General features: G+C 41.4%; 2 protein-coding genes across 2 annotated transcripts; both read left to right on the forward strand.

Annotated features, from left to right (window-relative positions):
• The first annotated feature begins 205 nt into the window (after window positions 1-205).
• On the forward strand, window positions 206-1,199 carry LOC120379880 (olfactory receptor 10C1-like). The gene has a single exon (XM_039497395.1). The coding sequence runs from the start codon at window positions 206-208 to the stop codon at window positions 1,136-1,138; it is 933 nt and encodes a 310-aa protein (XP_039353329.1). The 3' UTR covers window positions 1,139-1,199.
• An 8,226-nt stretch (window positions 1,200-9,425) lies between these two features.
• Window positions 9,426-10,361, forward strand: LOC120379881 (olfactory receptor 10C1-like). Its single transcript, XM_039497397.1, has one exon. The coding sequence runs from the start codon at window positions 9,426-9,428 to the stop codon at window positions 10,359-10,361; it is 936 nt and encodes a 311-aa protein (XP_039353331.1).
• Window positions 10,362-14,411: the final 4,050 nt, after the last annotated feature.

A 14,411-nucleotide genomic window follows, 5' to 3' on the forward strand; every position in this document is an offset into this window, starting at 1 on the left:
TTGACTTCAGTGAAGTTACTCTGGATTTACTGTGTTGTGATAAGAGAATTGGTCCAAAATGGTGTCAGTCCTGATTCATATCAGACAAGCAGAGGTATGGTTCCATGGATAGAAAGGTGAAAGAACATAGATTAATAGATAAATAAATTTAATTCACTATACCAAACTAATATGTAGTTTTTCTTTTTATTTCTCAAGATGACGTATGTTGATTGAGGAAAAAGTGGGAAATAAGACCTCCGTGACTGAGTTTGTCATACTTGGCTTCTCTAACCACACAGACGGGAATATAATTCTGATTGTGGTGTTTCTATGCATATACATCATCACAATGCTGGGCAACATCCTCATAATTATTGCCATAAGTGTTGATCCAGCCCTTCATACCCCCATGTATTTCTTTCTCAGGAACTTGTCCTTCCTGGAGATCTGCTACACCTCGGTCAACCTCCTCTCAGAAGACAAAACCATCTCCTTTGCTGGTTGTGCTGTACAAATGTATTTCTTTCTATTCTTTGGTGGAACAGAGTGCTTCCTCCTAGCTGCTATGGCCTATGACCGCTACTGTGCCATATGCAACCCACTGCGCTACACAGCCATCATGAATAAGAGGGTTTGCATCCAGCTGTCTAGTGGCTCATGGATCTGTGGCATGCTGGTGGCCCTGGAGCACACAATCTTTATTTTCACACTTCCTTTTTGTGGACCCAATGTTATCAACCACTTCTTGTGTGAGATCCAGCCGCTGCTGAAGCTGGTGTGCGGGGACACCTACTGGAATGAGATCCAGATCATCGTGGGTGCTGCTATCATCCTCATTCTGCCATTGTTGCTGATCCTGGTCTCCTACACCTTTGTCATCTCCACCATCCTTAAAATTAGCTCTGCCGAAGGCAGGTGCAAAATATTTTCCACCTGCTCCTCACACCTCATTGTGGTGACCTTGTTCTATGGGATGGCCCTTATCATGTATGTGCGCCCCAAGTCCAGCTTTTCTCCAGATGTGAAAAAGTTACTCTCTCTGTTCTACTCAGTGGTGACTCCGATCTTGAACCCCATTATCTACAGCCTCAGGAACAAGGAGGTGAAAGATGCCTTGAGGAAAACAGGGATGAAGATGTTCCATCCACAAAAATAGACATTTTTCCTCCAACTGGATTATTCCCTGGGGAACATCTCTGCTCTCAAGAGACTCTACAATGCTAAAGAGCCCAAGAGACAGCTCAGTACTTCAGAGCAAGTTATCATATCGAACGTAGTGTTGGTCTACTTTTTCTGAAATTTGTATTTCAATGAAATTTTTTCATTAAGATTTTGAATTTCAAGAAATAAATCTGTGAATCTTGTAGAAAACAAAAATAAAAAAATAAAAAATATAAAAAATGAAATTATATTGCTGCCTTCTCCCATTGTTTCACCAGTTCTAATTGATGTATATCTGCAGTTCATAGACACGCCCCCATACAAATTTTAATTAGAGTTGGTTGAAATTTTCTGAGTTTCCTTAATATTTCTCCTCCCAAAATTTAATGACAGAAATGGGTAGAGGAACTGGGAAATGTTTTGCAATTCTCTTTGCCCTTAGTAGATTAGTTCATATTTTTAGAACTTTCTATTAAATTTCAAAAATGCTTACAAAGGAATTTCAGATATCTCAAAAAGAATGTCAATAATAACGCTCTCCCATTTGTCAATCTTTGCTAATTCAGCAACATCTCAGTTCTAGACCAGAATATCCTTAATCGTAAGATTGCACATGGGTCATCTGAAGTCTAAGAGAAAACCTCCATTGCTGGACAACTCATTTTTATCATTCTCTGGTCCTGGGACATGCAAAGTCATTAATGACAGCATCTTTCCCCCCAGGAATTCATTGTGAGTGAAGACTACATCCAGTGTGATTTGTTTTCTCCCTCTCACAAGACCTAACTTTTAGGTACATAGAAAATAATTTGTATTCACAAAGCCTGGGTTAGGGGTCCAGGTTTTCTTCACGAGTGGAGGTATATAGGTGCCAAATAATAGGATCCTGAAACGCCAGGATGGCCAATGGGGAGCTGCCTCAACTAGCTAACAGGAGATGCTGAATAGAGCACTGTGTGCTAAGCCTTGCCCCTCAACAGAAGCCCAGCACCTAGGTCCAGGCTGAAGTGAAGTGCATATATTTGGTTGGGGTCTACAGCAGGAACTGTCTCCTGGAGGTAGGTTCCTGAGAGGTTTCTTGCATGAAACAATGTAGGAGGAGTTGGTGCTGCAGCAGCCTCCTCATAACTTTTAGCTGGAGTTCCCCCTCTGTCTGATGAAGATAAAGTATTTGTAAAGGAGGTTTCCCACTTTACGGGTGAGTGCCTTAACCATTGAGCTGTTGGATATTCTGCTGGGGGATTCCCTCTGCCTTTCCTAATGAATGAAGCTCTGCTTTACATAGATAATTAAAGAGTCGTCAGAGCAGGGCAGCTGGGTCCTGGGGCTGCCACCTTCCAGGGGTGTACCCCAACCATCACACTAGAGAGTCATTTTCACATGCTCTCTGGCCCAGTTAATATGCAAGCTTTTAATTAAAAAAAGAAACAGCTGTAACAGGAGAGATTGAGGGGAACCTCTGTTGGAACATCCCATAGCCCAGTGTTTAGGGAGGAGATACATGTCCAAATCCTTTCTAATTGCTGTTGGTTGTTAGCCAGTACAATAGATGGTGATCAAATTGCCCAAGAAGTCCACCGACTCAGTTCAGAGGTGAAGGCACTCGGCTTCATTAACAATAAACTTGGGCTTGTGCTAGTTCCCCGGCTCAATGGTTACAGTTACAGTAACACACATATGCTCGTTACAATGGAAAAGCTCAGTGAGCAGCAGGACTTCCCACTCCCACCTAGGCCAGACTAAGAGTTAAGGTGAGGCATCCCAACCCTTACAGACTGAGACAAGCAATCTGGGATAAACAATTTATGTGCCACATTACATGTTTCATGACGTTTGTTACCTCCTATTGTACCTTTCTCCTGATGTTTCAGACAACACACCCCTATTCATCACTTCAGTCAAATCATTTTATCGTTTTCTAGGCTGGGGTGTTCTTGTGCTGGCCTGCTGGAATGTGTTTGTGTTTTAGTGATGTTAACAATACCTGTGCCAAGTTCATGTACCGGACAGTGAACCTTCAATGAGTCATCTGTTTTGTAATGGGCCGGACTTTTGCTCATAGTCTGACTCTCGCTAACTTAGCTTTATATCAGCATGGCCTGACTTCAGGTCAGACTTAGGCCTTATGCCAGGGCCCATGTTTCAGGCTCTCTATTTCCACCACACTTGTGAGGTAGAGGAGGACTAGAACAGCGGCTGAGCCCTATGGCAACTGGGTATCCTAACGACTGCACTAAAAGTTATGAGGGATGTCCTCCTCCTTGGCTGTTTTATGTGGAGCTAGGCAGCCAATGAGATGCCTACTGGATTGGGACCCACAGGCCACGTTGGTGAAGCTATGCCTCTCTTTCCGAGTTAGTGGGTCACACTGGACCTTATGCACAACATAGTATTGATAGTACACAACATTTTTATTAAAAAAAATGTAGAAAGATAAACAATTAAAATGGCTCACACTAAATGCATTAAAATCTGGCCAATTGTTAGATCTCAAAATGTAACTGGGAATCATCACTGAGGGAGGGAATCATCACTGAGGGAGAATGTGTGTAGCAGGGTTCCATACTAGTCAACATTTTTATCAATGACTTGGAAAAAACCCATAAAATCATTACTGATAATATTTGCAGATGACACAAAAAATAGGGGAGTGGAAAATAATGGAGAGGATAAATCATTGATTCTAGGAGAGCCAAATCTCTTGGTTAACTGTGCATAGGCAAACAATTTGCTTTTCAATATAGCTAAATGTAAATACATATTTCTGGAAACAAAGACTGTTGGCCATATTTACAGGATGGGGGACTCTATTCTGTGACAAAGAAAAAGTTGTGGTGGTCAAAGTAGAAAATCAGCTGAACATGAGCTCCCAGTGCAACGCTTTAGCCAAAAGAGCTAATGTGATCCTGTGATGCGTAAAAAAGGGAATCTGGATTAGGAGTGGAGAGATTATTTCACCACTGTATTTGCTACTGGGCTAACCACTGCTGAAATACTGGGTCTTATTCTTCTGCCCACAATCCCAGAAGGTTATTAATAAATTTGAGAGGTTTCATAGAAGAGCTCTGAAAAGAATTAAAGGATTAGAAAACATGCCATACAGTTATAGAGTAAAGGAGTTCCATCTATTTAGCTTTAGAAAGAGAAGATGAAGGGATGACTTATCACCGTGTATAAGTATCCACATAGGGAACAAATATTTAATAATGGGCCCTTCAATTTAGAAGAAAAAGAAATAACATGATGGAATATCTTAAAGTTAAATCTAGACAACTTCAGACTGATAGTAAGGCATCCATTTTTAATAGAGCAATTAATGTTGGAATAATTAAGCAATGTTTGTGAGGTACCTCGGGAACTTTGAAACCAAAAACTGAGCTGTTGAGTAAGTTCACATGCCTGCAGGGTTACTTAGTGGTGAGTGAGGGGTTTGTGAACACCTGTGGTAAATAAATTTGGGATGTAGGCACCTAATATGCACCTAAGTCTCTTTGTGAGTCTATCCCTTACTCTTCCTCACAAGGAGGATATGTGTGTTAGGGTAATATTTTCATGGTACCATTGGCTTTCAGTAACAGACAGACTTTCAAAGGTATTCAGGTGCCTAACTCTCAGTCAAGTCACTGGGAGTTAGGCACTGAAATAGCTTTAAAAACCATGGCCCTGGGTGCCTAAATCACTTTCACACATGACACTTAAGCTGGCAAATCACTTAGATTATACAGAAAATGTTACCCCCATCATGGATAGGGGGAAGGATAGTAACCTTTATGCAGTAGCATAAAATGCCTCCTTGGCAGCTGTACTGAATTGCCTTTCCTGTAAGGTGTTAAGCAGTTCAAATAACCTAGTTGCCATCTGACCAGAAGGCCCAATGAGGAAAGAAGATACTTTCAAATCTGCGGTGAAAGGATTTGTTTTTTCTTGTTCTTTTTTGTTGTTCCCTCTCTGGACAGAGGGAGAAGCCAAGCAGGTATAACATCTCCTAAAAATATACCTGGAATAATCCAACTAAAACCACAGAAACTGTGAGTAGGGCAAGGAAATGCATTAGATTATCTTTTGTTTTGGCTTGTGAATTTTCCTATGCCACAGAGGTAGTTTTATTCCTGTTTTTGTAACTATGAAGCTGAGCCCAGAGGGGAATCCTCTGTGCTTTAAATCTTCTTATTATCCTGTAAAGTTACTTTCCATCCTGATTTTGCAGGTGTGAGTCTTTGATTTTTTTCTTTATAAATAAAGTTCTTTTAAGAACCTGATTGATTTTTAGTGTCCTGAAGACAAAGGTCTGGTCTATGTTCACATTGTTAAGACAATTAGTTGGTATATTATTCTCAAGCCTCCCCAGGAAAGGGGGTGAAGGTGTTTGGGGGGATATTTTGGGGTGATAGGGATTCCAAGTGACCCTTCCCTGAATTTTTGAGTAAATCACTTGGTGGTGGCAGTAATACCGTGCAAGGATAAGAAAAGTAATTTGTGCCTTGGGGAAGTTTTAACCTAAGCTGGTAGAATATAAGTTTAGGGGGTCTTTCATGCAGGTCCCCAGATCTGTACCCCAGAGTTCAGAGTGGAGGGGGAACCCTGACATCCCCTATTAATTAGGGTCAGGTAAGGGTAATCTTATTCACATTGAAAATAATGGGGCTTCTGTCAATGAAGGAACTATTCAGAGTGCTTTAGGAATCCTCCCTTTGCCCCGGTGGAGGCATCATTTATTGAAACCATTATGAGCTCAGTCCTCTAACTGTGATGTGTCACAATCATCCTGCCCTTGTCCTTGGGTGGGAATTGTATGCACTCAATGGTATTTTGCTGAAGGCAGCCTGCATTTGGACCAAATCCTGAGGTCCTTGCTTAGTTATGAGGGGTGAAATTTGGAAGTGTCCATGGCATTTAGGAGCTTAAGTGACAGCTGGATATCTGTCCAAAGACACAGAAATTCAGTGTCATAGTCTATCCTTTTGAAATCATTAGATGTTTGGCCTTGATTTCAATGGGAGGAAGATTATTCATTTAACAGTTATGTTATGGCTTCATATAATGGGTCCTCAGAGTTATAACAAAACCACATCCCTGGGGCTTCTAAAGAAGCTGTTAAATAGTATGGTTCCATCTGTGACTGAATTCTTTGATAATCACAGAGAAGGCTACAGAGTAGGTGAGACATTTTTTGACTTGACTAGAAATATGTTAATTTCCTCCGGATTATTCTAAAAGACCTGACTCTAGATGAGGCATGTTAAATTCCTATTATTTCTTAAATGGAAATGTACTCTGTTTTAAAGTTTAAAGCCCTGATAATTATATCCCACTGTCTCTAAAGTCACAAGCGACTCCACTGCAGCTAACAGCAGAACAGGTGGAAAATATTCCAGCAGAACAATTTGCCATTAGAAAATGCTGATTGGATTAAATGAAAACATTTTACATGGGAATATATTGCTTAGGTCTAAATGTTGATAGGATGTTATCAGAAAGTTTTGGCTATTCTATTCTAGTCAAAATGATACCATTGAAAGATACTATTTGAACATTCCAAAATGATATTTTGCTACCTTTTTAAAATGAAACATTCCATGTGTTGATAAGGTTCCAACAAACTATTTTTGGAATAGTTAATTTTTAAAAAAAAACCTGTTGGTTCATCATAATTTATAATCAAATGAAATTTTGAAATTGTACATTTCCCTTGGGATATAAATTTTGTTTTTTGAAAAAATGTAGTTAATAATATGAAAAAGGCAAATGGATTGCTCAACTCTGATCTCATTTTCCTGAGTTTACACCGATGAAACTACATTGATTTCAATGAAATGACTGTGCACATGAGAAGATGGTATAGCTGTTTAGTCACCGTAGCTTTCCTTCTGTTTTTTTTAACAGTATAGCCTTTCTTTTTTATTCTTAAAATGAAATATGCTGAAGAAGAGATGAAAAATGACATAATTTATACAAGGATAAACTGGGATTTCTGTGGTTATTCAAGATTTACTTCCATGTTAGAGAGAGGAGAATCATGCTCTAAATAATTGTAATTTGGGAAAGAGTTTTCAGAGACTGTCAACATATTTATTCTATAAAAAAATCATGCTTGCATAAGGCTGATAGACACCAGTTGTCAGCAGGCAGGATTGAACCTGGGACCTCTGAAGCTCAGTGCATTAGTCTCTAGTACATGAGCCTCTATTGCAAGAACTAAAAGCCATGTGGCTTTTAGCTAGGGCTGTAGAGCAAATTTATTAATTTTGCTCTCACCCTCTAAGTGATCACGGTGCCACTAGATGGGACAGAACACCATACTTAGGACGTGTGTGGCTTAGAATTGGACTTTCGGTGGAGCCTAAGGGTGTTAGGCACCCATCTCAACTTCAGTGAGGAACAGACCTCATATGATTTTATAAATAACATAAAATAAAAACTGCACTCAATTATACTTATTCCTTTGTGATGTTCAAATTCAGGATGACAATAATCATTTACTAGCATCATCTAGATGTTTTACATAGACACAGACACGTGTTCTGATCTTCCTTACTGTAGCACAACATTGGTGCTACTCACTTGGCTGCAGTGAAGCTACTCCTGATATATCCTAGTGTAAGTAAGCTCATCTTAAAAAAAACACAAGTGAGGGGGCAATGCTAGAGGTCTACACAATCATGAATGGTGTGCATTAAGCAAAAAGGGAAGCAATATTTACCCCTTCACATAACACAAGAACCAGGGGCCACCCAATGAAATTAATAGGCAGTGGGTTTAAAGCAAACAAAAGGAAATTCTTCACACAATGGACAGTCAACCTGTGGAACTCATTGTCATGGAATGTTGTGAAGGTCAAAAGTATAACTGGGTTAAAAAAAGAATTAGTTAAGTTCATGGAGGATAGGTCCATCGGTGGCTATTAGTCAAAATCCTGAAGGATACAGACCCATGCATGGCTGCCCGCAGCTCTCAGTGGCCACGGTTCACCATTCCCAGCCAATGGGAGCTGCAGGAAGTGGCGCGGGCCACAGGGACATGCTGGCCACTGCTTTCCACAGCTCCCATTGGCCAGGAATGGCAAACTGTGGCCACTGGGATAGCTCCGGAGGACTGCTCCAAAGTACAGTATTATCTAGACTTTTTATAACTAACTTCTACAAAACGCATACGTTATAATGACCATTACTGGATCATCACTTTTCCTAACTTTCAATAAACTTCTAATATCAGAGGCACCTAGACTCAAGGCTTTCCATCTACTTATCTTCTTTCAATCTATTTACTTTTGTATCCCCTCCTCCCATTCTGATTAGCAGTAACTGTAGCAAGTTTTGACCTTCCTCTAAAAGCCTGTTTTTAAATTAATCCTTAACTATGTGGTGTTCTATTTCAGTAATTCATGGCAGCTGAATGCCCATAATATGGTTGCAGTTAGCTTGATCAGATTCTGGAGTATACACACCTCTCAAATCCAAGGTAACACAAACAGAGGTGGAGTCATGAAGAAAGAGCAGATAGAGTAAATGAGATGAGGATTATGGGCAATGAAGTCAATGGAGTGTTGTCGGTCTTGTGGAAAAGAAAGGAGAAGCAGGCCATCTCTGCAGCACAGTGCATAACATAGCTCCCCACATGTGTTTTCCATGTAGTTAGTTGGAATTGCCATGCAGTGAAAATATGATAAGTGAGTCTATATTCTCAGATTATCTATATCAGTCTAACTTCAATGATTGTACCACACACCAGCCAAGAATAATACAAATGGTGGTTTATTAATTTTATGTTTCTTTATTTTAGCATAAGGCTCCAAGAAACTAGAAGGCAGATTTTGATGTCTGTTCCATCAGTGCAAATCGATTGAAACTGATTCTGATCACACCAGTGTTTTATCCAATTATATATTCATTGTTCTCAGTTACTCTCTTTCTGATGCTGGTATGAAAGAGATCATTTCCATTGAGGTGAGGCCCATACACCAATATAAAGATGGTGTAACTGAGAGGAGAATGAGAGCCGTTGACTTTAGTAAACTTACTCAGGAGTTATAGATTTGTGACAGGAGAATCTGACCAAAATTGTATTGGGCCTGAGCCATATAATATGGACAGAGTGATGGATGCATGGAGAAAAAGGTGAAATAGAGATAGCTAGCTACCTAGATAGATAGATAGATAGATAGAGAGAGAGATAGATAGATAGAGAGATAGATAGATTATGCCAATTTGTCTTGATTTAAAGTATCAAACTAATGTGTCATTTTTTCTTTTTAATTCTCAAGATGAAACATGCTGAGGAAGAAAATGAGAAAAAACAGCTCTGTGACTGAGTTTGTCATATTGGGATTCTCTAATCGCCCAGACATGAGTTCCATTTATTTTGTGTTATTTCTGTGCATTTACATCATCAGTGTGCTGGGCAACATCCTCATCATCATCATCATCAATGTTGATCCGTCCCTTCACACCCCCATGTATTTCTTCCTCAGGAACTTGTCCTTCCTGGAGATCTGCTACACCTCAGTCACCCTGCCCAAGGTACTGTCCAACCTCCTCTCAGAGAATAAAGCTATTTCCCTTGCTGGTTGTGCAGTACAGATGTATTTCTTTCTATTCTTTGGTGTTACCGAATGCTGCCTCCTTGCATCTATGGCATATGACCGCTACAGTGCTATATGCAAACCACTGCAATACATAACCATCATGAATAAGAGGGTTTGCATCCAGCTGACAGGTGGCTCGTGTATCTGTGGCACCCTGGTGGCTGTGGGACACACAACCTTCGTCTTCACACTTCCTTTCTGTGGGTCCAATGTGATCAACCACTTCTTCTGTGAGATCCAGCCAGTGCTGAAGCTGGTGTGCGGGGACACCTACTGGATTGAGATCCAGATCTCTGTGGGTGCTGCCTTTGTCCTCATGATGCCTTTCATGCTGATCCTGGTGTCCTACATCTGTATCATTTCCACCATCGTGAAAATTAGGTCCACCGAAGGCAGGCGCAAAGCTTTCTCTACCTGCTCCTCACACCTCATTGTGGTCACGTTGTTCTATGGGACGGCCCTTATCATGTATGTGCGCCCCAAGTCCAGCTTCTCTCCAGATGTGAACAAGTTACTCTCTCTGTTCTACTCAGTGGTGACTCCGATCTTGAACCCCATTATCTACAGCCTCAGGAACAAGGAGGTGAAAGATGCCGTGAGGAAAACAGGGATGAAGGTATTTTATCCACAAAAATAGATTTTTTTTCTCCAGCTAGATTATTCCCTGGGAAATATCCCAGCTCTCAAGAGATTCTATATTGGTAAAGAGACCAAGAGATAGTTCAGCATTACAAAGAAATTTATCTAATCAAATATAGTGCTGGTCAACTTTTTCTGAAATTTGTATTAAATGACATTTTTTCATTACAATTTTGAATTTGAACAAAATAAATGAGGATTTTATTCTATTCCCTTCTGGCCTAAAAATGTGTGAATCTTCTAGAAAAGAAAAGAAACGAAAAGAATATGAAAGTACATTGCTTCCTCTTCCCATAGTTTGATGAGTTCTAATTCAAATATTTCTACCTTTTATATAAAAATCTCCCATATTTCAATTAGAGTTGATTGAAATTTTCTAAGTTTCCCAAATATTTCTCTTCCCGAATGTTAAAGACAAAAACATGCATTGGGTAGAATAGTTTGAAAATGTTTTGCTATTATTTTTTCACCCTCAGTAGAGGCAAGTACATTTTGTAGAACTTTTGTAATTAATTTCAAAAATGCTTTCAAAAGAATTTCAGATATCTCAAAAACCATGTTATTAATCATTCTCTCCAAATTTTCAATACATTCTCATTCAGAAACATTTCAGTTCTAGACTAGAATGCAATTTGTAATAGTATCATACATGGGATATCTGAAGTCTAAGAGGAAATCTGCATTGCTGGTTATGCATATTTGTTGCTCTTCCATCCTGGAACATGGAAAACCATTAACCACAGCATAATTTTTTCACCACGAACTCACTGTTCATCAAGGGTACATCCAGTGTGAAGTATCTGTCTCTTTCTCACAACACCTAATTTTTAGGTCCATAGAAAATCATTAGAATTCTCAAAGCATGGGTTAGGGGTTCAAGTTCCCTACACAATGAGAGGAGGGAGATTGGCACAAATGAATGGGATCCGCAAAAGCCAGGAGGTTGGATGGGGAGCTGACTAAACTAGCTACAGGAATTCCTCACTTTAAGTCGGCCAGGTTAACGTTGTTTTGATGTTAAGTTGCTGATCAATTAGGGAACATGCTCGTTTATAGCTGTGCAATGCTTCCTCCTAAAATCGTTTGGCAGCCACCTGTTTTGTACACTGCTTGCAGGAAGAGCAGTCCATTGCAGCTAGCTGGTGGGTGGTTGGAGACAGGGTGGAACAGCAGTTCCCCTATCAGCTCTCCACTTTCCTAAGATCCCTGTCCCTCCCCGCACTGCCATGTGCTGCTCCTGCCCTCTGCCTAGGAGCTGCTCCCAGAGACTCCTGCTTGCTGTACGGGGGAGGGAGGAAGAGCGGGGCTAATGTCAGGGTATCTTCCCCTCCCCCCTGCTCCTGCACCCCACTTACCCCATCTCTATAGAGCAGGGGAGGGCGCTTCTAGGCAGTAGCTGCAGGTCTCAGGTCTCAGCAAGCTGATTTAATTAACAAGGCAGTGTACTTAAGCCTGGGATCATCTACTTAAAGGGGAAATACACATTTTTTCTCTCACACAAAGGGTGTGTGTCTCTGTCTGCCCTCCCTCCTTTCCTGCGCCTTGTAGAGTGTTGTGAGAGTTAACCCTTTAGGGCTCAGTCAATTGCTGTCAATATGATGGTGGCTAATTTAGCTTCAACGAGTCAGGAAAAAAATCTTGGCGTCATCATGGATAGTTCTCGCAGTGTGTAGAGGCGGTAAAAAAAAAGCAAACGGAACGTTAGGAATTATTAAAAAGGGGCTAGAGAATAAGACGGAGAAGATAGTATTGCCCTTATATAAATCCATGGTATGCCCACATCTCGAATACTGTGTACAGATGTGGTGACCTCACCTCAAAAAAAGCTATACTGGCACTAGAAAAGGTTCAGAAAAGGGCAACTAAAATGATTAGGGGTTTGGAGAGGGTCCCATATGAGGAGAGATTAAAGAGGCTAGGCCTCTTCAGCTTGGAAAAGAGGAGACTAAGGAGGGATATGATAGAGGTATATACAATTATGAGTGATGTGGAGAAAGTGGATACAGAAAAGTTATTTACTTATTCCCATAAAACAAGAACTAGGGATCACCAAATGAAATTAATGGGCAGCAGGTTTAAAACAAATATAAGGAAGTTCTTCTTCATGCAGCAAACAGTCAACTTGTGGAACTCCTTGCCTGAGGAGGTTGTGAAGGCTAGGACTATAACAGCGTTTAAAAGAGAACTGGATAAATTCATGGCGGTGAAGTCCATAAATGGCTATTAGCCAGGATGGGTAAGGAATGGTGTCCCTAGCCTCTGTTTGTCAGAGGATGGAGATGGATGGCAGGAGAGAGATCACTTAATCATTGCCTGTTAGGTTCACTTCCTCTGGGGCACCTGGCATTGGTCACTGTCGGTAGACAGGATACTGAGCTAGATGGACCTTTGTTCTGACCCGGTACAGCTGTTCTTATGTTCTTATGTTCATTTAGCTGTAAGGCATTCCCTGGGAAATATCCCACCCTCTGAATCCTTCACCTCAACCAGGCTTCACAATCATCATCACTGTCTACCAGTACTAAATTGTTTGTTTAAAACTTATACTGTGTGTGTGTGTGTGTGTGTGTCTTTTGTCTGGTGAAAAAAATTTCCCTGGAACCTAAACCCCCCATTTACATTAATTCTATGGGGAAATTGGATTCGCTTAACATCATTTCGCTTAAAGTTGCATTTTTCAGGAACATAACTACAACGTTAAGTGAGGGGTTCCTGTACTAAACTAGCAGATGCTGAGTTGAGGCATGAGTGCTAAGCCCTGCCCCTCATCAGGAGCCCTGTACCTAGGTCCAGGCTGAAGTGAAATGCCTATCTGTGCTTCTGATGTTCAGCCAGGAACTGTCTCCTGGAGGTAGGTTTGGAGAGTGTTTTCTTGCAAGAAACAAGGAGGAGGTGTTGGATGCAGTAGCAGCTGCCCCATAACTTTTAGCTTAGAGGCTAGAGTACTAAACTCAGAGATGGGAGACCTCCACATACAATTCAGTTCCCCATGTGTGTGAAGAGAAGGGATTTGTAGAGGGGGTTTCCACCTCCCAGTTGAGTGCCTTAACCACTGAGCTCTGGGATATTCTGTTGTGGGGTTCCCTCAGCCTCACATGTTGAATGGAGTTCCAATTTACATAAATAATTAAACAGTCATCAGAGGAGGACAACTGGGTCTGGGAGCTGCCACCTTCCAGGGGAGAAGCCCAACCACCACTCTAGGTAGAGTTTCTCATACACTCTCTGACCCAATGAATATACAAATGTTTATCAAAAAAGGACTGAGAGGTTGGAAATGACTTCTCAAATTATTTGCCCCGGTCAAGGGGAAGGAGACTTGAACAGGGGCTGTACCATACCCCAGGTGGATATCCTAGCTGTAGGCACCCTCTACTAGTGAGGACTCTGTAGTGACTTGGGATTGTTCCAGTTGGGAAGATCCTGAATGCTGCAATCCAGCCTTGGAGACCACAAGTCCCGTGATGCTCTGGGAAAGAGAGAGAAACTTCTGCTTCCAGGGGATGCAGGGGAGTATGTGGTGGGCTCCATCTTGGTGGGGAGGCTAGACCCTGGTTGGGGGTGTGGAGATGAGATTTCTTTGGTGGTGCTCCTTCCCATCCAGGAGCTGCTGCTAGAAAGCCAGAAGCTGCTATTGAGACTCTGCTGGGACTTTGACCTATCAGACAGACATGGGAGCTATTCCTGGGCTTCATCGGAGCCAGAGAAGACTGTTGCTGTGCCAAGAATTGACTGAGGTTGCCCTGCCATGAAGGCAGCTTTTCTGTTTGGGAAAGTGCTTGCAAGAGAAGAGGACTGTAAAGCAGCAAAGAGACTGTAAAGCATTTCCCAAGTCTGAGAAGAAACTAAGGGGTCTTATCATCCGACTAGGTCCTAGGGTTACTGACCTCTGGTTCTACCAACTAGCACCTTCAGAGGGCTTCTGCAGTTTGTAATGATCCCAAGTTAGCATCTGTCTGCCCCTTGTTGCCTGGGCTGGATGGCTTTATTGGACCAGCAGAGTGTTGCCCCCAGCTTGAACATCTTCTAGCACACCCACACAAGCAAG

Source organism: Mauremys reevesii, linkage group 13, assembly GCF_016161935.1.
Source record: "Mauremys reevesii isolate NIE-2019 linkage group 13, ASM1616193v1, whole genome shotgun sequence".
NCBI classification, from domain to species: domain Eukaryota; kingdom Metazoa; phylum Chordata; order Testudines; family Geoemydidae; genus Mauremys; species Mauremys reevesii.